Here is a 25,452-nt window from a genome sequence, read left to right as displayed (position 1 = left end):
TAGAGAAGAAACATAGACACCAAGGGGGGAAAGCAGCTGGGGGTGTGGGTGGTGGTGTGATGAATTGGGAGATTGGGATTGACATGTGTACACTGATGTGTATAAAATGGATGACTAATAAGAACCTGCTGTTTAAAAAAATAAATGAAATTCAAAAGAAAATTTACCTTCTTTATATTTTCACTTTAAAAATTTCTAGCAAGGTCAATTTATTTTCATATTTTTTTATAAGTAATGCTTCAATTAACAAACAATAGATAATTTAGTGAAATAACATGTATGTAAGCATTGGTAATTTGATAAACTGTGATAGTTGTCAGCAAAATACAGGTACTATGGCACTTCTGGAAAAATAAATATCGTATATTAACGCATATATGTGGAACCTAGAAAAATGGTACAGATGAACAAGTTTGCAGAGCAGAAATTGAGACACAGATGTAGAGAAGAAACATAGACACCAAGGGGGGAAAGCAGCTGGGGGTGTGGGTGGTGGTGTGATGAATTGGGAGATTGGGATTGACATGTGTACACTGATGTGTATAAAATGGATGACTAATAAGAACCTGCTGTTTAAAAAAATAAATGAAATTCAAAAGAAAATTTACCTTCTTTATATTTTCACTTTAAAAATTTCTAGCAAGGTCAATTTATTTTCATATTTTTTTATAAGTAATGCTTCAATTAACAAACAATAGATAATTTAGTGAAATAACATGTATGTAAGCATTGGTAATTTGATAAACTGTGATAGTTGTCAGCAAAATACAGGTACTATGGCACTTCTGTTAAAAATGATATTCTACAGTATGCACAACATAGTAACTACAGATAATAATACTGTAATGCATATTTAAAAGTGGCTAGGAGAGTAGATCTTAAAAGTTCTCATAATAAGAAAAATAATTTTTAACTATGTATTGTGATGAATGTTAACTAATATGGTGATCATTTCAAAATATATGCAAATATCAAATCATTACGTTACATACCTGAAAGTTATATGAAGTTATATGTCAATTATACCTCAAGAAAAAACAATTGGCTTTATGCATTGCATTAAATATAATTACTTACATAATTATGGTGTAAATAATTACTATATTATATTCATATTAATATAAACATATACATTGATGTATATATTATTTATGTATATATAACATATATAAAGTATTTTGTTTAAAAGTTTTCATCAATTTTTTTTTGCATTTACCCCAAAAGAAGCCTATATTCTTTTAAGGTCTCAGCCCCCTAAGATTGAGTTTTCTATATACCGAAAACCCAATCAACCATTTTCACACCTTTCTGAGTAAACTTATCAGTATTTTCCACTTCCCTTTGAAGGTATTATCCAATCTCAAGAAGTAGGTGTGGCCTCAGGATAGTCTAATCCTTTAAAAGGAGACTTTGTCCAGGGGTGACTGCTTCTCTCAGGGGGACTCAGGGAAAGTGCAGCTACCAGGTGTTGGACAGTTCTTGTTGACCCTGATATCCACAGATTTCCAGGACGTGCAGCCTTCCAGAAGTGAGACCACTCACAGTGGACTCTGGTAAGTAAGGAATTGATTGTAAATATCTTCAAGTCTATTTTCTCTCATCCAAATCCTTTCCATTTACCTATTGGCCTGCTTGGGTTTTGTCCAAGCAAACAAGTAGTTGTCTTAGTTTTTTTAAATGACTTCAATATTTAAAATATCTGTAACTAGAGCAATGGTAATATATTGATATTTGTAATATTAACATATGTAATCATTTTTATTCCATTACCTTACATGTTATTAGATGTTTTTAGATTTTAAATGAGATTTCTACAGACATATGTATTTATGAAACACATAGAACACCTAAAATGTTCAACATAATGTATACATTTCATAGTCTTTATACAGATGAACATAAGAGTTAAATGTGTTGAATGAATTAGAATATCTTCTTGTAAAGGTCATATGCGCTATATATATTTTTAAAAACATCTTTATTGGAGTATAATTGCTTTACAATGGTGTGTTAGTTTCTGCTGTATAACAAAGTGAGTCAGCTATATATATACATATATGCCCATGTCTCCTCCCTCTTGCATCTCCCTCCCACCCTCCCTATCCCACCACTCTAGGTGGTCACAAAGCACCAAGCTGATCTCCCTGTGCTATGCGGCTGCTTCCCCCTAGCTATCAGTTTTACATTTGGTAGTGTATATATGTCCATGCCAGAATAAAGGCGCTGTATTTTTTTTTTTTTTTTTTTTTTGTGGTTAGGATAGATCCAATGAACTGATAGGGACTCCCAAGAAGTAGCATTGGTCAAATAGGGAAATATCAGAAACAAAGAGGATATGATGTTGCTTCCATTAACTACATCTTTGGAATTTCTAGTGTAGAGAGAAAATCCTCATGTATATTCAAATTTTTTCTTTGGTTTTAAAAAACAACTGATTAATTTTTACTGATTACTGTTGTATCTTGAACATTCACTAGTTCAAAATGTGAAGTGCTCTGATCTGAACTGACTCCAGGAAAAATTGTTTTCCTGAACTAGAAATAACATAATTTTTTCCTTTTTTGTCTTGAAAGGAGGAGTTTTGCTATTTAAGTTGGAAGCAAACACTGAAATGTTTATAGTTTTAAGATGCCAAAGGTAAAGCCAACATTGATTATATTAAGTTTAAATTATTCTAAACTATTTTATTTTTTTTAGAAAAGCACATCTGTCAGTTCAGAGGCAGGAGACATAGAGAACATTAGCATAGAGACAAAGTGTGTGCAAGTATGGGTTCCAGTCATGGAGTCATGGAGAGAGAGAGAGAGAGAGACAGAGAGACAGGTTGAGATTATATATGTGCTTCTGTACCAATCAGCTAATAAAAGTAACTCTGGAGTCATCTTACCATTTATCCTCTGGTCTAAGCTTTAAGCACGTCCATGTAATTTAGGTATGACTGAGAACACGGTTTATTTTAAACAAAAAAGTTGCTAGGGACTCTCTTATCTAATTTTATCATTTATATCAGCATGAACCTGTCTGTATTCACCATTTCTAGGTTTGGACTGAGGTTAAGCAAATAGGTAAATTAGACAGAATTCAAACAGACAGGACTTTGTCCAAAGGCTTTATTTTCCTTTATCAGGGCAGAAGAAAGACTTTCTCTCTTACCCTCTCTATTTCTGTCTTGAATTTTCAGAAACATGGATTCAGACACATTGCAGGCCTTCCAGAATGAACTAACCTGCTCCATCTGTATGAACTACTTCATAGACCCTGTCACCATAGACTGTGGGCACAGCTTTTGCCGTCCCTGCCTGTACCTCTGCTGGGAGGAAGACCAGACTCCAAAGAGCTGCCCTGAGTGCAGGGGACTATCAGAGAAGCCAGATTTCAAAACCAATATTGTACTGAAGAGGCTGGCTTCCCTCGCCAGACAGGACGCAGCTAAACAAACCAACAGCTCGGAGGCGCAGATCTGCGTGACACACAAAGAAGTCAAAGGACTCTTCTGTGAGGTTGACAAGAGCCTGCTCTGTGGTCCCTGCTCTGAGTCCCCAGAGCATGCAGCTCACAGCCACAGTCCGGTACAATGGGCTGCTGAGGAATACCGGGTAAATGATGTTTCTAAGGCAATTCTCCTAAATCAGAGAGAAAGATGAAAATGATAACGAAGTTGATGGGGATGGAGATGGTGGAGGTGGGGATTTTTCAGTGTAGGTCATGTAAGTGTATCGTTTTAATGTTGTTGCCCAATTGTCCAAACATGTGGAACTGCTGTATCCTGGGGCATGTTGTAGCACCAGGCATACTGGCTCCTGACGTGAGCTTGATGCATTCTTAGTCAAGTTATATAAAAATCTGAGTCTCAATTTCTTAGGAAATGAGAAATTTCATTTCTCTCATGGAAATGAGAGATTCCATTATCTGTAAAGTTCCCCCAATTCTTTCTTTCTTTTTTAAATTTTTAATTAATTAATTTATTTTTGGCTGCATTGGGTCTTTGTTGCTGCATGTGGGCTTTCTCTAGTTGCAGCGAGCGGGGGCTACTCTTCGCTGTGGTGCACAGACTTCTCATTGTAGTAGCTTCTCTTGTTCCGGAGCATGGGCTCTAGGCACTCAGGCTTCAGTACTTGTGACACGCGTTTTAATTAATTTATTTATTTTTGGCTGCATTGGGTCTTTGTTGCTGCATGTGGGCTTTCTCTAGTTGCAGCGAGCGGGGGCTACTCTTCGCTGTGGTGCACAGACTTCTCATTGTAGTAGCTTCTCTTGTTCCGGAGCATGGGCTCTAGGCACTCAGGCTTCAGTACTTGTGACACGCGAGCTCAGTAGTTGTGGCTCATGGGGTCTAGAGCACAGGCTCACTAGAGCACACAGGCTTAGCTGCTCTGCAGCATTTGGGATCTTCCAGGACTAGGGATCAAACCTGTGTCCCCTGCATTGGCAGGCAGATTCTTAACCACTGCACCACCCGGGAAGTCCCCCACAATTCTTCATTATATGTTTCTGTCACTTTGATATTCAAAATATTAGAATCAAATTAGATTAATGTGGAAAAATCTGACCACATCATTCAAACTCAAGATTTCTATTTTCTAAACCAGCGGTCCCCATCCTTTTTGGCACCAGCGACCAGTTTCGTGGAAGACAATTTTTCCATGGACGGGGGCAGGGGGAGGTTGGGGGGATGGTTCCGGTGGTAATGTGAGCGATGGGGAGCGGTGGGGAGCGGTGGGGAATGGCAGATGAAGCTTCACTTGTTCGCCCAACGCTCACCTCCTGCTGTGCAGCCCCTTTCCTAACAGGCTGCGGACTGGTAGCGGTCCTCGGCCCAGTGGCTTGGGGACCCGTGCTCTAAATGACTGCCTTTGCTCATACATAAGGGGATGGAATTTATGGTATCATCATCTGTGTCACTAAAGCTCATGGTTATTTTGCAGGAGAAACTTCTGAAGAGAATGGGCTCTTTAAGGAAAATGACCCAAGAAGTGCAAAACAGTCTGAATCAAGAAGCTAACAAAACTCAGTGGTTAGAGGTAAGAATAAAAATATTCCATTTGTTTGCATGGAGACAGATATAATCCTGGCTTAGACTTTTAGCAAAATTCAAATTACCAGGTAAAGGATAGTGGTTTTTTCCTTGGAAAGAGTAGTGGTTTCAAATGACCTATCAGTAATCACAATTACGACAGACCAATACAAACTAGTTCAAAGAGTGCTAGTATATGGGAAAACCAAGGCATGAAACGTATTCCTAGGCCACATTTTGAAGATTTGAATAAACCTTCTTAGACATGGAGTATAAGACAACATTGGGCTAAGTATGTCTGTGAAGGTGAGGAGAGGAATACAGTAGTACCTAGAGGAGAATTAGTGCATATTTTTAAAGCTGCACAGTATGGGGTTTACCTAATAAAAGAATATTTAGAAAAAATCAGGGAAAGGAACGAGAAAAAACAAGATTTGGGTAAGAGAGGAAATAATTGATGGAGTAAGAACCCTGAAGAATCCTCCTAGGGAGAAAAACTGGGACCTCCTCAGATGGTTTGATTTAAACAGGAAAAGAGGTGAGAGACTTAGAGAAAGGATGGACTGGAAGGACCAGCAAATATTCCAGGCCTTTTGAAATGTGAGGCAGAAAGTTTGTCAAGAACTTTCCCGCGACAGTAAGGAAATAATATTTGACGTTTTCTGTTTCTTTCTGTTGAGAATGAGGATGAATGATTCTTTGAATCCACTATCTCTGCAGAACTATGCGGCCGTAAGGAAGGTGATGATCAAAGTTCAGTATCAGAGGATGCACCTCTTTCTCCGGGAGGAGGAGCAACTCCATCTGGAGGCACTGGAGAAAGAAGCGAAGGAGACTCTCCAGCAACTCAGGGAGAGTGAATTCAGAATGACTCAACAGAAAGAAAGTCTGAAAGAAATGTACAGAGAGCTGACTGAGATGTGCCACAAGCCTGATGTGGAGCTGCTCCAGGTGAGAAGAGAGGTTCCATCCTCAGAGACAGAAATACTATTCTGGGCACCGTTGCCATGACATTGAAATGTTACCTGCATATACTCTTATCTCAGCTAAGGGATGATGTTCCTTGACTCCCATTATTTTATTTGTCCAATCCCTTATTTCTCATGGCCTGGTAATCTTTGGGAGGTTTTTTTTTTTTAATCCTTTCACTAGCTAACATAGGACAACAATTTTTCAGTGTGATCAGGAGTACTATCCAGGCAGAGTATCCAAAATCAGCAAAATTCTGTGACCAGGGGAAAGTTAATTTTCTTGGAGTAATTCTCAATACATTGTCACTCTCTATTATCCCACACTTATTGAAGACATTGAGGTTTTGCCCATTGTCTAGGTAAAATTTTTAGAACTGGGAGTCAATTTCAATGCACTCTATAATTCGTTTTATATGGTTCCTTGTTTTGCTTTAATTGTTATCATAAATGGTGAGATATCTCCTTGTGAATAGGACTGAGCAATGACTGACATTGGAAACCTGATGTTGTTGCATCATTACACAGACTCTTCTTGGCCTCCTTCCTTCCTTCCTTAATGTGCCTTGAGGAAGCCCATCATGTTTTAGTTTAAGTTCTGTTATTAAGATAGCCTCTGATTGTTCCTTAGAGGAGAATGAGAAAAACAATACCTTATTGAACAAACAAGAGTAGTAAAGAAGATGCAAAAGGACAGAACTCTCATGATTAACATGATTTTTTTTTTCATTGCAGGCCTCGGGAAATGTATTGGAAATGTGAGTATACGCTAACGATTTTTGATTTCTGGAAAAGTTGTTGTCTTTTTGATGAAGTGGTCTCTAGACTACTTATAACATCTAATAAAATGTAAATTAAATGCTATGTAAATAGTTCCCAGGTATGTGGCATTTTCAAGTTTCACTTTTTGGAACTTCCAGGAATTTTTTTTTTTCTGAATATTTTCCATTTAGAACCAGGGAGGAAGAATGTAGGGGAGGGATAGATTTAGAATTTGGGATCGACATGTACACACTGCTATATTTAAAATAAATAACACACAGTGGTTATCTCAAGCCATAGGGAAGAAGATCAGGATTAAAAATGGTGGTCAAAGGAGACTTTAGCTTTACCTATAATGTTCAAACTTTTTGAAAAGAATGTATCTATGTATTATTCTATAAGTAAAATAAATTTAACAAAAAATAGATAACAAACAAGGACCTACTGTAAACTAACTAATTAACCAAATAAATAAATAAAATAAAACAGAAATTACAGATTCAATCCATGTTTGAACCCATAGGTGCAGAACCCTCACACATGGATGACAAACAGTACATCTTTTGATCTATTAACATCGTCTTTTTGGCTATTATTCTGTTTTATTTCAAAAGGATTCTAGAGGCCTTCTGATCCTTGGTCTGAGAAGTTTCCTTTTCATTTGGCTGAATTCAAATATACCTGAAAACTTTCTGACATTCTGGGCTTTGTTCCACCCACTCACCCCATCCTCTCCAGACTCACCACAATAAAACTTAAGGAAGGGGTTTTTCTAAGATATCACAGAGGAAGCACCTACACTAGTGAGCTGGAAGGTGAAAAAGTCAGGAAAGGGGCAAATTTCCTAATACGAAGAGGGGCTGTGATTTTGTTCCTAGGAATAGCAGTGAATCAGCCTGTTCCATTACAGCAAGCCCCCTTGTAGGTAGGACCTCAGAGCTAATGGCTTCCTGGTGCCCACTGGAAAGTTAGACCTTCAGGACCAAGGCAGCCAGGCTGGAATTGGATTCCCTTGCTGGGCTGATAAGAGCAAACATGTCTGGCTCAGTGAACTCTTCCTTTTAGACACTGAATGTATCCTTGATGACTACTTGCTGACTGAAGTCCCAAAGGCTTTGCCTGAATTTTTTTTTTTTTTTTTGCGGTACGCGGGCCTCTCACTGTTGTGGCCTCTCCCGTTGCGGAGCGCAGGCTCCGGACGCGCAGGCTCAGCGGCCATGGCTCACGGGCTCAGCCACTCCGTGGCATGTGGGATCTTCCCGGACCCAGGCACGAACCCGTGTCCCCTGTATCGGCGGCAGGGGGACTCTCAACCACTGCGCCACCAGGGAAGCTCTGCCTGAATTTTTTGCTCTCTGTAAAATGCCCAGGATATTTGCATTACCTGAGTTGGAATAGAGGAAATGAATGAAGTTCAATAAGTTGAAAATTGGAGTAAAGTCGGAGAAGAATGGGGAAGTTGAAATTTGATGTAATTTATATTTAGAAAAAAGTATGGTAACTTTTTATAGTCCCAAGTGGGTAGAATATAATGTATATCCAATTCACCAAAAATAGGAGAATTCTGACAAAATATCCTGGATTAAAAACTGCTTTTTTGTAATGGTCCTGTGATCAGCCTTTGACCTTGAAATGTAACTGACGTCATTTGTTACAGGACTGATTTGGTACAGATGCAAAAGCCTCAGCCAGTGAACCCAGAGCTCACTTCCTGGCCTGTCACTGGAATCCTAGACATGCTGAACAACTTCAGAGGTAAGAGTCAACCTTCGGTGAGCAAGACTACATTTCATTAGAACTTCTTGGGAAGGAGCCTTCTTTGATTGTTATTTTCTTTTTTCTGATGTGAAGGTAGTACATAACTTCCCAAAGTTGTTACATTTTTCCTGTTTGTATAGTCGTATTACAAAGATCAAGGCTGAACTTTGCAACCTATAGTTTACCGAAAATACAAAGCTAGATATATATATTCAGTTACATATGACATAGGCAGAGCGAGAGGAGAGCAACCAGCTTGCTCATGTGCTTATAAAGAGATAGAATATTTACTTTTGTGAGTAGCCTTCAATATTGTGTTTATTCAGTTTATTTCACTCATAAAAAGTTAAATATGGCATTGCTGGTTTTTAATTTGTTCTGTATTACAAGCGCATTTATTATGCATTGTACAAAAATATTTATTATTTCTAAAATCAGCAAGAATTGACAGAAAAGAATAAAATTGGCTTAGGCAGGATAATTATAATGCTATTAGATCAATTTCAAAACAACTGAAAGGCAAGGGATATTTGAACATGGTTAGCCAGAACATCCTTTTAGAAGCTTCCAAACTATTCATTGATGGATTTCTATCAAAATTTTGACCTTTGAAAATGTAGTAAGTAGAGACTATAGCCCAATAAATACCCACATGATAGCAAGTGCTATCTACGTGTTAGATCGTATTAAAGACAAAGGACACAAGAAAAGTTTTCTAGATGAAAGAAAAAAAAATAATGTTTTCGGTGAGTCCTGAAATAAACTATCAAGACATTGACATTAAATCAGACTTCACAGAGTTCATATCTCCCTTTTTTTTTCTTTTTCTGTATGATTTGAAGTCTTTCCGTGTGCTGGTGAGATAGTAATGACTCTTGCTCTTCATAGAAGAGCTAGTCTGAACTCCCTTTGCTGTCTTTGTTTTGTATTTCCTTGGAGGAGGGAAAATTAAAAGACTCATTGGGTAGAGAGCCTATGTTTCTTAGGCCATGGAAATCCCACTTGCTGACCTGATTTTTACTCTTTCTGCAGTGGATAATGTTCTGAGTCAGAAAATGACCATTCACAATGTGAGACTTTCTGAGGATCATACAAGTGTGACATTTGGAGGTGACCATCACGACGTGTCCAGACAGCCCCAGACTGTGGAGAGATTTGTGGCCTGGGGAGCTGTGGCCTTCACCTCTGGGAGGCATTACTGGGAGGTGGATGTGACACACTCCTCGAACTGGATTCTGGGAGTCTGTAAAGATGTCTTGACGAGTGATACTGATATCATTATTCATTCTGAAGAAGCATTTTTGTTATTTTCTATGAAGGTGAACAATCATTATAGTTTGTCCACAAACTACCCACCCTTAATTCTGTATGTGCAAAGGCCTCTGGGTAGGATCGGAGTGTTTCTGGATTATGACAATGGAACTGTGAGCTTCTATGATGTTTGCAGAGGTTCCCTCATATATAGTTTCCTTCCTTCCTCCTTCTCCTCCCCTCTGATGCCTTTCCTTTGCCTTAGATCTCCATGACTAGTCAAGTTCCATGACCATTTAATTGATGAAATTCTTGCCTGAACAAATTGCTGTCCTAAACTTCACGTGAGGCCACAGGATAATATCTGACTATCTCTGAGCACATTGTAATTTAATGGAACATACGACTGTATGTTTATAAAATGGCATAACCATGTTGAATGTATAAATTTGTTAATTAAATTTTCTTGTAATAAAAATGTATTATGGAATATTTCATAGAGTATAATCAGTTGCTTTTCTTCTGTCATAAATAATAGTTTTATTAAAATAAAAGTTACATACCATAAAGGTCACCTCATTTAAACTATATAATTCAGTGGCTTTTAGTAATATTCAAAAAGTGAAACCATAACTTTCTAATTGTAGGACATATCCATCACCCCAAAAATAAACCAATGCCCATTGACATTTACTCCCCATTCCTTCTCCTCCTCCCAAGTCACCCCCCTAATCCAGTTTTATTCTTCATGGATTTTTCTATTATATGGTGTCAAGTAAATTGGATCACACAATGTGTGGCTTTTTATATCTGTTTACTTTCACTTAATGCTTTCAAGATTCATCTACATTGTAAGCAGTGTGCTTTACTTGCATATCTGAACCAGATTGGGGTGAAAGCATGAGGTAATATATATATCAGGTTAGTAAACAAAAGGAATGGTGCTTAGTTTTCTCTTCAAAGCTGACCTAGTTGGTAAGAACCAAGTGTTTGACAGACTTTATCATTTCTCTAAAACCTAGTCATTAAGCACATCTCAGCTCAACAACATTTTTCCCAGGAAGTTTTTCGTGACTACACAGACCAGTGTAGTTCCTCTTATTACATACTCTCTGAGCATATACCGTCTCATCATAATATTCAACAAACCTTCCTCAAATTAGCACTTTTATTACTTGACAGACAATTCTGAGACAGTAGGGACAGTGTATTATTTACTACTATATTCCTACTATCCAATGCAGACTTATAACATAATACATAGAAGTATAGGATGAATCAGTGAACAAATACATGAATGAAAGAATTAATATAAACAAATATTATTCCAGCATTGATAAAGTTTTCCAAAATGCAGCTAACATAATAGACATAAAATGCTAACTGATAATGTCAACGAAAGAGAGGTAATTGATTTGCAGCTTTACAGCCTAAGAAAATTCCATTATTTTGAGGTTTAAAATAACTACTGCATAATTTTGTTTTATAGTGTTGATTTTGAGATTTCCCTAAGACCATCAGTACAATTTAATGGAAGATGAAGACCCTACATAAAAGTGATATGGAAACAGAAAACAGGACTTCACATGTTGGTGACTGTCAGGATTTAAACTGACATATAAAATACTACTAAGCATAAGGTGGTATAATTTCCTTAGCAGTGGGAAGGCCAAAACCAATTTAAAATTGAAGAATAATTCAGATGACAGAAATACAGAACTCTGTAATATAATGTGATACCTAAAAAATATTGTAATTGTTCTATAATGTTCATTATACCCTGGTCATTTGAAAGCAGAAACAGTATGGTTCACTAGAAAGCATTCATTCTCAGGCACATCTCCACAAGAATGTATTAAACGATAATTTGTTCAAGTTCAATCTATGATATCCAATTCACAAAAGCTCAAGAGCTGGATGTATTTTGTTTTCTTTTTATAGAGTACAAGAAGGAGCTTCTTGGTTTGTCTCATTTTTATCTCCAGATCCTTCACTGTATCTTCAGTCCTACAATTCAAAGGAAGTATTCAGTGCACTACGGAGTGAAAGTCCTTTCCTTTAGCCATTTCTCTTTTCATTTTGATCTTTTTCCTCCATTTTCTTTGATTATATCTCTTATCCTAAGCCTCTTGATTGAATGACTCATTTTTCTGTTAAGTTCCATTTATGGTAAGCCCTGTAAAATTGGGTGAAATGAAGGCTGGAGAGGCAAGGGGAATTTTAAAGAGTACAGATGCTGCATCTGAAAAGAAAACATAAATTTCAAATTAGCATTTGGGACAGTTTTCATTTTATTTTTAAGGGTCGATTAAATTATAGAATTGACTTATAACAGACGAGGTGTGATTATCTCATTTATGGCATAGAAGGAAATTTCCTTTCCTTCCCTTTCTCTGCAGAAACATGGCATCACTCACACTACAGAACCTCAAGAAATAATTCACCTGCTGAGTCTTGAGTGTGAGGAAGTTGGAGCTCTTGTGGTGGTGCTTGCAGAACTGGGACCTTGTAAGTAGCCTCAAATCCTAGAAATGGTGTTGCCCAATGGCCAACACCATTGGTCCAAAGATGACATTGTGAAGTTCCTGGAAAAAATGGAGAATAATCCCCTGTTCAATGACAGCCATGCATTCAAAACAACTCATTCACTGATGGACTTGGAAAAAGTAGCTTTTTAAGATATTTCTGGAGAAATGTGTAAACTCCAATGGTTAGAAACATTTTATAACTTGAGAAAATGTTGCACCTTAAAAGAATTAGTTCTGGAAGTTAAGGAACATGTTAAAAATCCTCACAAAAGCAAAACACACACATACACACACACACACACACACACACACACACACATACAGAAGAAACATTCTGATTTACCCAAGAAGCCCCTAACAACTTACCCCCACTTTTTAAAGGAGATGTATCCCTAGTACTCCTCAAAACACCCCAAACTGTGTACCAGGCGAAAGACAAGGAGTTCCCAGAGAACATGAAGGTGAAACATATTCAAGATTTCCAGAATGAGAAACAGGAGTTTGAGGAGAAAATGGCTCAGTTCAGGGAACACCACTCTGAACTAGTACAATATTCCAAGAAATCGGATGTCCCCAAAGGAATCTAAATCAAAGGCCAAAAGAAGTTTCAGGAAAATGTGCAAGAAGTGAAGACTCCCCCAGAAAACTATTTTTCCATGAGGATTAGATTCCATGGAGAGACTGAACAACCTCCAAGGACACATATCAGATGTTCCACCAGGATTCATGGTCAAGTCAGGAGTTGCAAGATATGCCCCTGAAGGATCGCATGGTGGAGATCCTGGCAAGGCATCCTGAAGAGTCAGAAGGAGCATTATAAGAAGGAGCCTGAGGAGGTGCAGAAACAATACAAGGTGGACCTGGGTCACTGGCTCAAGAGTCTGTTTCTTGAAGAATATGCTGCTATGGGGACTGTAGATCTGCCTGTCTGATCTTGGGTTTCAGGGATCCCTTTATGATCATGTTCTTACATCTAGTATAGGTTGTCTCTCTGTATGCAGCATATATTTTTTACAACTGATGAACCCACAGTGACGCATCATTGTCACCCAAGTCCATAGTTTTCACTATTGGTATATGAAAATATTTTTATTTTAACACATAAAGATCATTGAATTAGATAAATAGATGGATAGATAGACAGATAGATAAATGGCTATTGCACACTCTTAAACACATTTTTATGTTTTACTTTATTAAAACAAATATTTATTAAAGCTGATTTTGAGTTTTCATTGAAAAAACAAGCAGATAAGTAGTGCACAAGGCATTTGGTATTCAAAAAAGAATACATTTATTTCCCATAGAGTCCAACATATGCAATTTCATGAACAGGTATGCTCTGGAAATATATGCTTTTAGTATGCTCTGGAAATATATGCTTTTAATCTCTTAAAGTTACTGGAGATTTATCAATTTTATATGTCTTCTAGATGGCTAACATGTTGAATTTATTTGGAAAATCCTTTAGCAGTTTGTGTTATTTGCTTCTTTCCTTGACTTTAACTTTGCAAAATTAGGTCTAAGAGATCATTCTTTTTACCTGAAAATCAGCAGATTTTCCCATAAGTCATTTTTGCCCTGAAGTGCTAGTAAGGTTTATAACCCAGAATAGATAGTGAGATATCCAGTCAAGTGGGGCTCTTCTTGTGAATTTAACACATGCATTTTCTAATTCATTCAGCACCTAATGTTTTCTAAGCCATGCCTTGTTGCACGGGATACAGAGATAAAAGTTACAATTCTTAACTTTAATATATCTTTCTAACATTGAAGAATGACCAGTAAGTGTAATCAGTAATAGAAAGCATTATTTGGTCCAAAAAGTACAAATACTGGGATTGGGCAAATATGGATTAAAATTGTGAATTTGCTATTACAATAAGATGACATTGGTTAAAATAATTAACTCATTGTTTATCTGTTTCCTCATGTATACATTCATGAAATGAGAATAAGTATAAGTGAAGATTAAATTTAATGCCTATACCTGGCTCACAGTAGAGTCATAGAAAATGTTAGGTTAATCCATTGAAGCTTCTATAAAAAAATATCATAAACTGGACAAACAACAGAAATTTATTTCTCACTATTCTGGAGGCTGGAAGTCTCAGATCAGGGTGCCAACGTGGTTGGCTGATGGCTCTGTTTCGGGGGAAGACTTCTTGTGTCCTCACTTGGCAGAAGGCACTCAGGATCTCTCTGGAGCCTCTTTTATAAGGCACTAATCCCATTCATGAGGGCTCCACTCTCAGGACTTAAGCACTTCTCAAAGAGCTCACCTCCTAATGCCATCATATCGGGCATTAGGGTTCAATATATAAATTTGGAGGTGACACAGACATTAAGATCATAGCACTTAGCTTCCTTTATTCCTTCATTTCATCCATCTACCATACTTATCTTGTACTGAATTCCAACAAGAAACCATTAATACATAACAGATAGCAAAATAAATTAGATTAAAACATTAAATACACTTAATGAAATTATTCTACAATATATATGTCATGATGACCTATAATCTTGCTAGAATGTGGTTCCAACTCTGGCCCAAAGCATCATTCTAGAAATTTTTAAAATAGTGCTGTTGCTATATAGGTATATTTACACAAAATAATAGTAGGAGATCCATGGTGCAATGGAAATTGCTAGAAGTGCAGCACATTTTTTGAAATGTAAACATTTTCTGAAAGGAAATTATTCCACAATTTGCCCTTGAACAAATACAGATTAAGTAGGCAAAGGGGTAATGGAAGTGATGTTCAGATAGAGGAAACACCATGTTCAAAAATTCACAGTGGGGGCTTCCCTGGTGGCGCAGTGGTTGAGAGTCCGCCTGCCGATTCAGGGGACGCGGGTTCGTGCCCCGGTCCGGGAGGGTCCCACATGCCGCGGAGCCGCTGGGCCCGTGCGCCGTGGCTGCTGGGCCTGCGCGTCCGGAGCCTGCGCTCCGCGGCGGGAGAGGCCACAGCAGGGAGAGGCCCGCGTACCGCAAAAAAAAAAAAAAAAAAAAAAAAAAAAAAAAAAAAAAAAATTCAAAGTGAAGGGGAGCATGATGCCTTGGAGAACTACTTCCACAATTCCTTTGTCCTAGTTCTCTCTTATATACAACTTACGGAAACTACTAAAAACACTGCGATCTAGGTTGGAGGCACTCTTCATTTTTTTATACAGTACATTTCTCCAAACTACACTTGGGAATTCTGGCAATATAAAAGAAGTGCAATGTACCTTAGGAATATTTCCAAAACTCTAAATAAAAGAGAAGAAAAACTAGGATACAGTATCAAAATTCGTGAACCTTGTCTACAACAAAACTGGCTGAAAGTCCCAAAATTTGGACAGATGGAGACAAATCAGGAATATCTACGATTCATGGGGTATCAGAATCTGTTTAGGAGGAAACAGAAGGAAAGGACAGGATATCTGATAAATTTCAGAACCCCAAAAATTAGCAATAGGGATTCATTGAAAGCTGGCAGGTCACTTAAAGAACAACTGATGAACCTGAGTAGGGTGAGTGCTTGCAGGCTGAAATATGCAAGGAATCCACAATAACATGTGAAGGGGCTGGTACTATCCAGTCCCTACAATTCTCAGACATAACCAACTAGAACTCCCTTCCAGGACCAAGCTTCATACTGAGAAAAAAGTACTGGGAGTAAAATATGTACGGAGCAAGACTTAGGCGGCAGGAGCAAAGAAGGAGAATGTCTCAAGAAAAGAAGTGGGAAGAGAAGCAGAACCAGGAGATGGTAAAAAGTTGAGCTCATATTACTGAACACCTTATGAAAACAACTGAGTGCTCTAGACTTATGAAGTGAAGAAAGCTACCTTGACCCATCTTCACCTTATAAAAGTCCAAGAAGACTAATTGCATATAAATACCATCAATAGAGCACATTTTCCACTTCATATTTAGGAAGAATCCAGAGGGAAGAAAATACCTTTCCTAATATAATAGAACTTAGTATGACTGTTCATGAAGTGGCCTTTAGAGAGACAGTTGCCAGAAGAGCCCTGATGCCAGAGCTACATTAAGATCGCAACCTTGCGCTCTCATCTTGGGAGAACATGACCCTGAGAGGCCCTCTCTGCTCCTTTGCCCCAGAAACTCGCAGACACACAGCTTCATCTCCCTGGATCTATCTCTACCACTGTGCCTAGCCACCTCTAGCTGTTCCTGAAGGTCAGTTCTGCAGTGTTTTATGGTCTCTCTTTCACACACCTTCTCTAGTCCCTCAAGTTTCTCCCCCTAAGGAGCCATCTGTGAGTCATTTTGTCCTGGCTTAACAATAATGGACTTTTCTAAGAACTCACTACAGAAAATACAACATGATTATGCTTTAATACACAACCAAAATACAAAACACCATAGTAAATTGATGGCAATAATATATGGTATTTGATTTGCATTGCATCACAAATGATTAACATTCTTACTCATAAATGAGTTCTTAGAAACCAGTAGCTAAGACGTTATATATACCAAGGGAAATTTTTTTAAAAAATCAAAAGAAGAAGAAGAAAATGAAACAACACAAGTGACTAGTAAGGATTAAACATATATGAAGATGACCGAGCTGAACAAGAATAAAAGCAATTTCTTTGTAATATCATATTACAAAAGATTAAACGTAATATTTGTACAGTTTTAGGAAAGATACCCACATAAACACTGGGGGACAAGATTGATGAGGCCCTGTCTATATAGTAGGGGTGTCTATGTTATCTAGTATTAATGAACTTTTGTGCACATCCTTTTGGGTGTATTGATAAACAAATTAATATGCAAACCATGTTTGGGGGAGTCTGTATACTAGCTACAAATTTCCTATGCAGTAAACATGGTTTACATATACATTGTAAATTTATCCAAATAATTTGTTGAAATAATTCAAATAAATTAGAACTGCTAGGACTAAGAATATCCAAAATTTATAGTTTTGAGTCCTATATATATATATATTTATATAAATATAAAAAATCTCCCCTGAGGACCCAGGTTTTCTAATTCCTACTTGTAGACCACACACCCAGCTCTCACAAGGGTTTAATACTTTTCTACACGACACAAAGGACTCAGATATGTCTGGGGACCACAGGGTATTTCCACTTATCTGTGAATTTTTTGGACTTAGGAAATAGCTCAAGTAAGCCAGCCACTATCTCAAAGGATAGAGGGAGGAAACAAAGTGCCAAAAGATTTGATCCTGACTATTCATCAATACCAGTGAAAAAACCCTGGAGGTGAGGGGAACACCTGGGCGGCTGTTTCTCTGTATTGGGGGCTAATATGGTGGAGAACTTTGGTCGTTGGGACAGTCGCCAAGTGAGTGGAGAAATTCTCACATCTGAAGGTCTTGAGAGACAGAGGAGGGGTTAAACCTTTTACAGAGCAGAGGCTGCTTCCCTACTTCATCCACAGCTCCAAGATAAAAGAGAATACTACATTCTGCCCACTCCTTTTTGTGTTTGTGAAAGGAGGAGTACATGGGTGAAAAATGAGTGATCTCCAGGAAAATGTGTCATTTTCAACAAAACCAACTGAATCACTCTCGAGACCTGCAGAAGAAGCCAGGGCTTGGCGAGGACGCCTACCCAGACCTGTAGAGTTCCATGTCCCCAAGGGGACTTTGTTTATTGCGGAAGCACGAAGGGTCAGTGAAGGGTGAAGTTCTACTTCTCTCCAGGGTGAGAGAAAAGCCTAGAAGGCCTTGATCCCTACAGCAATATGTCCTTCTCCAATTCGCATGGGTTCAGACTCGGGAATTCAGGCCATGGCGTGCACCGCCGCCTCCTTCTGCCTAGGACAGCCCACAAGCCCCAGCTGGTCCCGAGTCCAAGGCCCATTGGCACAATGACTCTCCGGCTCCAGCTAGTGACTCGGGTCTCAGGTCGAGAACCTGGAGAGAGGGGAAGAGGGGTGTATTCGCGGGGCAATTTGGCGGGTGGGGTAAAATAAAAAACAACACAAGGATAGGGAGGGCCTCTGGAACAGAGCAAGAGCGGGGAGAGTACCTCGGAGCGCCTCTCTCACCAGGGCGGAAAATGAGAGCCCGCTAGAGGGAGCCCGAGAGCCAGCGAGCGAGGGCCGGCGGGACTGCGAGCCTGCGAGCCAAGAGGGGTCGCCAGCGCTTCCAGCCTCAGGTGACCCTGCCTGGCTCTGCGCCCTTCGTTAGGGGGAAACAGGGTCCGCCCAGCCCGCCCGTCCAGGGACCCTTTCTCAGAGTGCTGAAGTTAGTGATGACATAGAAAAAAGTGAGGATCCTGATGCTGATCACCTTTGGGGTCCAAAAACGAAACTGGGATGTATCTAAGGACCTAAACCAAACCCAAGAGATCATGGGAGGAACTCAGAGAGGGCGTGTCTTAAAAATGAAACCAAAATCCACAACTCAAATCCCTGACTAGGCTTAGCACCTCCCCAGCCTTTCCTCAGGATTTCTAGGGCTTTGTAAAATGGGCGGCCCCGAAGTGCATTCCTTGCCTCCGACCCTCTTCTCACTCCAGGTAATTATGAGAATCTCTTAATGGTAATTATAACTCGTCAGATTTTACATGAAAGTGCATCAGCTTCTGAAGGATTTCTTATCTGCCTAGGACTTTTGGGCGGTCGATTCCGGGTACTGGGTGGAGGATAGACAAATGGATGGATGAAGAGAAACAGACAGAGACACTTGCCCCTCTAGCAACACTTTTTCATGTGAATTTTCTAACAAATACAAGAGAGAGAATGACTGATTTTACTAAGTCATAGGGAAAATAATAAATTTACCAAACAGGGAAAGGAAAACGGGCCACTTCTCTAAGAGATGAGGTTCAGGAGCCGGGGCAATCTGGCTTCTGAAATTCCTGGGGGTCTTCCTGAGAGCTGCTTGGCAACTTTGAAATATATCTGCTGGGCTGGAATTTTCACCTCCTTTAGCAAAGTGCTGAAGCTCTTGCAAAGACTGGACGGAGAGAGAAAGAAGAAAGAACAAAAGATTATAATAGGAAAGGAGAACAAAATTAGAAACGACAGACACAACAAAAATATGCACCACTTTCTTTCTCACAAGTCTTCACAGGCTCTGCAGATGGTAGCAGGCAGCGTTTCTCCCACATATCTGCTGGACAAGGTGCAAAATTGCTCTTCACTTCTATGAACTTGCTCCTCTATGGTTAGCATCCTCCTTTTTAATTGGTTTTCATTTTATCAGTTGGAAAATTGAAGAAAGTTGAGGATCTGATCCAAGCACCCAAACTCTAAATAATCTGTTGTTTCTTGCTTTTTCTCGATCTGTCTTCATTCTTTTATTCTTTTCTCTCTTTTTATTTCTATCTTCCAATACACTTTTTTTTTGAACTCTGGTAACATTTTTTTGTTAGCTTTTTTGATGCATAATTTATATACAATATTATTTAACAACTTTAAGTGTACAGTTTAGTAAATTTTTATATATGTATAGAGCCATGTTGAAAAGGAAATGACAAACTATAGCTGGTATTTTAGGCAACACAACAAAAGAGATGATTGTCCCTTGGAAAGGAGCATGTTTATGAAATTGGCTTGAACCCTTCACATTTAATAAGGAAAATAAATGGGTTTCACACAGTAACAAAGTAATTAAGAAGAGACCATTTGAGCACATCTTAGAAAATGTTGTGCACTGATGTAATTTTCTCTCCCTTTGTAATGATGGGGGAAAAAACGCCCTTAGAGGTCCCTGGAATTCAAGTCAGGAAACCATATCTGAAAGAATATTTGGAAACATAATAAAATTATACAGTTCCACATTCCTGATGCAAGAATATATCTTCCTTGCTTATAAGTCTCTAAACATTATGGAATAATGGTGAAGAAATTGTCAAAAGAATGTTCTATTTCATAACACCAAGTAAACATATTCCCACATCCAGCTCTACTATTGCCAACCCTGTCCCAAATGTAACCCCTCTCCCATAAAGGTAATCACACACTGGTGATTAATATACTCTGATACTAATTGTCATTTTTTGAAGTTTATATAAGTGAAATCACACAGCATATACTCTTCTCTGTGTGGTTTCTTTCGTTTAAAATTATGTTGGTGAGATTCATCCACTCTGTTGCATGTAGTGTTTTTATTATTTTGTTTCATAGTATTTCATTATATGAGTATACCACAATTTACTCTTTCTACTACTGATGAACATGTTCATTTCCAATTGAGTAAGCATAAATACTGCTGTCATGAAGACATTGTGCATATCCTTTTATTGATCATACGTACGCAGTGATACTAGGTGTATAACTAGGAGTGAAATAGTTGAGTCATAATGCATAAGTTATGCCTCACAAAGAGCTTTCCAAAGTGATGATACCAATTTACACACTTTTAAGCAATAGATGATTATTTTGTTTCCTCCATTTTTTGCTAACACATGCCTTTACCTGTTTTAATATTTTTGTCATTTTGTGTTTGACATTGTGGTTTTAATTTGCATTTACCCGATGACAAATGCAGTGGAACACTTTTTCATAGGTTTATCAGCCGTTTGGATACAATTTTTGGTGAGGTGCCTGCTCAAATCAACTCCCACTCCCATTTTTCGACTGAGTTGACTTGTCTTTTTTTTTTTTTTTTTGACTTTCCGGATTCTTCCTGTCTCCTCTAGAGAGTCATTTGTTGGATGGAGATATGTCAAATCTCTTCTCCCATTACTGCCTTGCATTTTCAATGGTGTCTCAATGCACAGGGTTATGAATTCTAATGCATTCCAATTTACTTTCCTCTTTGTTTAGTGACTTATGAAAACTCAAGAAAACTACTAAGGAAAACTTTCTCTGAAAATATATACTCCTCAACTTTTCTGAGAGCTTTCTTTTTCTTTTTTTTAATAAATTTATTTATTTATTTTTGGCTGCATTGGGTCTTTGTTGCAGTGAGCAGGGGCCGCTCTTCGTTGTGGTGCATGGGCTCTAGGCTCATGGGCTTCAGTAGTTGTGGCACGCTGGCTCAGTAGTTGTGGCACATGGGCTTAGCTGCTCTGTGGCATGTGGGTTCTTCCCGGACCAGGGCTCAAACCCGTGTCCCCTGCATTGGCAGGTGGATTCTTAACCACTGCACCACCAGGGAAGCCCCTATTTTTCTCTATTATTCTTTTTCACAGTTATCATTGCACTGATGTGGAATTATTTTACACAATGTGATACAGCTTAAGATTTTTGTCTATATTTAAAACCATAATTGACTCAGACTTATCTTACCCTCTTGTAACTTACAGATTATTAGAGAACACTGATAGAGAATAAATATTTATGCACATTATTCGAAATTACAAAGAAAATACAGAATCAGTGATCAAAATTACCCTCAAAGAATGGATTACTAAATTTGGGTATGATGGATAAGTATGATATAGTTGGGAGAAAATGAAGAGAAAATTTTCCAGATAACACAAGTTTGGGAAGAAAAATAAGCCTTTTTTGTGCCGGACATTAAAACACATTAAAACATCAATGATTTTTTTTTTTCACTTATGTGTTGAGAAATTAAGATGAAGCCACTGCATATATTCTGAGATTTATAACATATGATTTTTCACCATAATTAATACATACATTTCAAATACATACCTTTTACATTATCACCTTACTTAATATAAAATTATGATTTTCATTACATTAGAGAGAACCTGAAGGCAATCAGATATCATCTATTTGTTTTGTTCAAGAGTCCACAGGAGTAGGGGTTTATCAGATTTTGGCAACCTCCTGACATTCATTCTTATTCCTGAATTTGTTCCTGGTCAAATGTGGTTATAGCAAAAGAAAGGTCTGAGAATTAGAAAAAGAGCGAGAGGGGTTGCTATGAGAAAATCAAACAATTTTTTAACATGTATACATGGGACAGACCCAGAAAACTGAGTAACTCCCAACAATGGCTAAAACTCTCAGGGTTTGGGACTTCAAAGGGGAGGAAGGCATTTCACATGGAAATGGAAAAGCAAATGTTTGGTTAAAAAAAAAAAAAAGTTTGCTGGGCCAGGCAGAGACAATGGAACACAGAGAGGAATTTTAACAGACTTTTCCTGGTTCCTCCCTGTCTACCACACCTGGTTCATCCTATAGTTATCAATGGTGATAGCTCCATTCCTGCCACTGGTCCTCTATCTACATTCTTTTTGGCAGTTAGGGGGAAGGTAAAAGATTATTCCTGAGTCTTTGGGGCCTTGACTGTTTTCATCTAGAAATAGTACACGTAACAAAGAGACATTTTGGGGTGGCAAATTTTGCTCTCCTACAGTCCTGACTTTGAAATTTCTTTTAAGAAGTTTCACATTCCAGAAATTGAGTCAATAGATTGCTTCATCTCACTGAGCCAGTTTCTTAGTTCTGACAGTAGGTCATGTCAGTTACTCATTTCAGGAGGCAGTGATGCAAGTGGGCTCTCAAAGTTAGGCCTATAGGGTGCAAGCAGTCAGGTATTTAATAAGATGCATTTCTATGGAGACAAAAGTAAAACAAAGTTTAATGATTGGAACAAATATAAACTCAGCAACTGAGTCCTGAGAGTTTCCATTTGAGAAGATTTCTAGATCTGAAGGTTGAAGCATCTTTTGCAGTTAGAAATGTCTCTGATGATGTCATTAGGTATTCATGTAAACTTTCTGAGTGGCTTACAAAGCAACAGGCACAGAGATTGCCTAAGCATGGGCTATTGTGGTGGTCTCTCTTACGTTTATATCAAGCTGTTCAGCTTCAGATAGCAGGGCTTCAGGGAAAGGGCAGCTTTAGTTCTCAATGATTCCAAGTCAAAAGCGGGAGAAAAATTGGAAACGTTAGTTTGAAGAATTGTAGTCAAATATTTGAAGAAACTAGAAGAATTCAGGATCCATTTTGGTTTTCAGGTGGACAACCAAAATCTCAAGGATGATTAATAGAACTAGAATCTAATATCAACAACAGTGTATTATAGTTTCTACTGAGAGACTTTTTTTCTCTCTATAGTCACCCTCATTTTTATCAAAGAAAGCCAAATTAAAATTAATTTGTTTGCAAAATAAGATTAGTTACATGAAATTTGGCCTGGATATTTACATAAGTCTGGCAAGGATAGCAATTTAGCACATAGGCTCTTTTAAATCCTCTTTGCTGAAACTTTTCATAAGGAATCTCCAGACTGAATTTTTAATAGCCTCTTGAAGTCAGCCAGCAAAGCCAAGCACTTGCCATCAGACTCACCTGTAATACCTATAGATTTGGGTTAATTCTCTTCTTGAGGTTCCCCAAATATCCTGAGGTTCTTATATCTGCCAGGAAGTGACCTTACTTTCTCACCTGGTAAGGCTTCTGGGAACTTTGCAAGCAAGGTACCAGGCTGATTTTCCAAGGGGCTTTATGTCCTTCCTCCGGGTCCCAATGCACACACTACTTTGTGTGCGCCCTCCAAGAGTTGACTCTCTGTTTCCCCCAGTCCTGTCAACGTCCTGCAATCAAATCCCACTAGCCTTCAAAGTCTGATTCTCTAGGAATTTCTCCTCCTGTTGCCAGACCCACAGGCTGGGAAGCCTGACATGTGGCTCAGAACCTTCACTCCAGTGGGTTGACTTCTGTGGTATAAGTTTTATCCAGTTGGTGAGTCACCCTCCCAGCACTTATGGGATTTGATTTTATTTTGATTGTTCCCCTCCTACCATCTCATTGTGGCTTCTCCTTTGCCTATGAATGTGAGATATCTTTTTCAGTGAGTTCCAGTGTCTTCCTGTTCGTGATTGTTCAGCAGTTAGTTGTGATTCCAGTGTTCTCACAAGAGGGAGTGAGAGCACATCCTTCTACTCCGCGGTCTTGAACTAATCTCCAGGAAGGTCAAATTTTAAAAGTTGTCAAAATGAAGAAAAAATAGCCATAATAGCCAGCATATCCTAGAAAGATGTGAAGTAGTTGGCCTCTTACTCCATTCATAGGAATGTAAATCACTGTAAGCCTCATTTGATGAGCAATTATACTTCAAGTAATGTACACTAAGGAGATTAAGGTAAGAAAAGGAAATAGTATACATACTAGTAAGATATATGTATATACGTATATGAGGACTTTTCCTGAAATTTAGTTTTGGGAAAAAGGCCTCAAAAATTTCTTCACATCCACATAAGCATATAGAGGAAGACATTTCCAATATTCTCATTTTTCAGATGAGATTAAATTATTTGGTGTGTAGGATGCCTGCCTATAATGCTGTTAACTGATGCTCTTTCTTAGAGGGCTTTCTCCAACACTTGCAGGTATCATGATTTTCCTACATTAGGGATTATTTCCCACAGCATTTTAAAGTTGTATTAACCAGGCTCTGTGCTCTCATCCCTATCTCAAATAATAAATATAGTAATTAATCAGTTGCTACCCTTTCTAAGTTTTACTAACTACTGTAGTAACTTCTTGATCCACTCCCTTACCCTCACAACCTAGTCTACTAATGTAAATGAGACAAAATTCCTACAATCTGGAGATTTTAGGCTAGTAGGAAAGCAAATGCATATATAGAGAGATAAAAAAAAATAACATATCTAATTCTGAATAGAAATCTTCTGTGTACAAATTGGAGGAGAAAACAGTCCCTGACAAAACCTGAGATTCTTATCCCCTCATCTTTCCATAGGAAAAGCCCCCTGAAAAAACATTTATTAAAATGTCTTGAGCCCCTGAGTTGACCTCCCAGCTCCACATAATATCAAACGGCGAAAATCTCCCAGAGATCTCCATCTCAACACCAAGACCCAGCTTCACTCAACGACCAGCAAGCTACAGTTCTGGACACCCTATGCCCAACAACTAGCAAGACAGGACTACAGCCCCATCCATTAGCAGATAGGCTGCCTAAAATCATAATAAGCTACAGACACCCCAAAACACACCACCAGACGTGGACCTGCCCACCAGAAAGACAAGATCCAGCCTCATCCACCAGAACACAGGCACTAGTCCCCCCAACCAGGAAACCTAATCAACCCACTGAACCAACCTTAGCCACTGGGGACAGACACCAAAAACAATGGGAACTACGAACCTGCGGCCTGCAAAAAGGACACCCCAAACACAGAAAGCAAAATGAAAAGACAGAAAAACACAGAGCAGATGAAACAAAAAGGTAAAAACCCACCAGACTTAACAAATGAAGAGGAAATAGGCAGTCTACCTGAAAAA

General features: G+C 38.5%; 2 protein-coding genes across 3 annotated transcripts in view; both read left to right on the top strand.

Annotated features, from left to right (window-relative positions):
- The first annotated feature begins 1,355 nt into the window (after positions 1–1,355).
- Positions 1,356–10,171, top strand: LOC102980234 (tripartite motif-containing protein 64C-like). Of its 2 annotated transcripts, XM_028501313.1 has the most exons (8): positions 1,515–1,553; positions 2,574–2,637; positions 3,182–3,596; positions 4,926–5,021; positions 5,735–5,965; positions 6,718–6,740; positions 8,402–8,499; positions 9,535–10,171. In XM_028501313.1, the coding sequence occupies exons 2-8, from the start codon at positions 2,612–2,614 to the stop codon at positions 10,026–10,028; spliced, it is 1,383 nt and encodes a 460-aa protein (XP_028357114.1). In that variant the 5' UTR covers positions 1,515–1,553; positions 2,574–2,611; the 3' UTR covers positions 10,029–10,171. The 2 variants fall into 2 exon arrangements, with proteins under 2 accessions (XP_023987481.1, XP_028357114.1); XM_024131713.3 differs by lacking the exon at positions 2,574–2,637 and having other exon boundaries at positions 1,356–1,553.
- An 8,537-nt stretch (positions 10,172–18,708) lies between these two features.
- UBTFL1 (upstream binding transcription factor like 1) overlaps positions 18,709–25,452 on the top strand; it is an 18,830-nt gene continuing 12,086 nt past the window's right edge. The window contains exon 1 of the mRNA XM_007123392.2: positions 18,709–18,797. The gene's annotated coding sequence lies outside the window, so the exon portion shown is untranslated. The remainder of the gene's footprint in view (positions 18,798–25,452) is intronic.

This window comes from Physeter macrocephalus, chromosome 16 (assembly GCF_002837175.3).
Source record: "Physeter macrocephalus isolate SW-GA chromosome 16, ASM283717v5, whole genome shotgun sequence".
NCBI lineage: Eukaryota > Metazoa > Chordata > Mammalia > Artiodactyla > Physeteridae > Physeter > Physeter macrocephalus.
The sequence above is the reverse complement of the archived record's forward strand: the minus strand, read 5'-3'. Positions and strand labels throughout refer to the sequence as shown.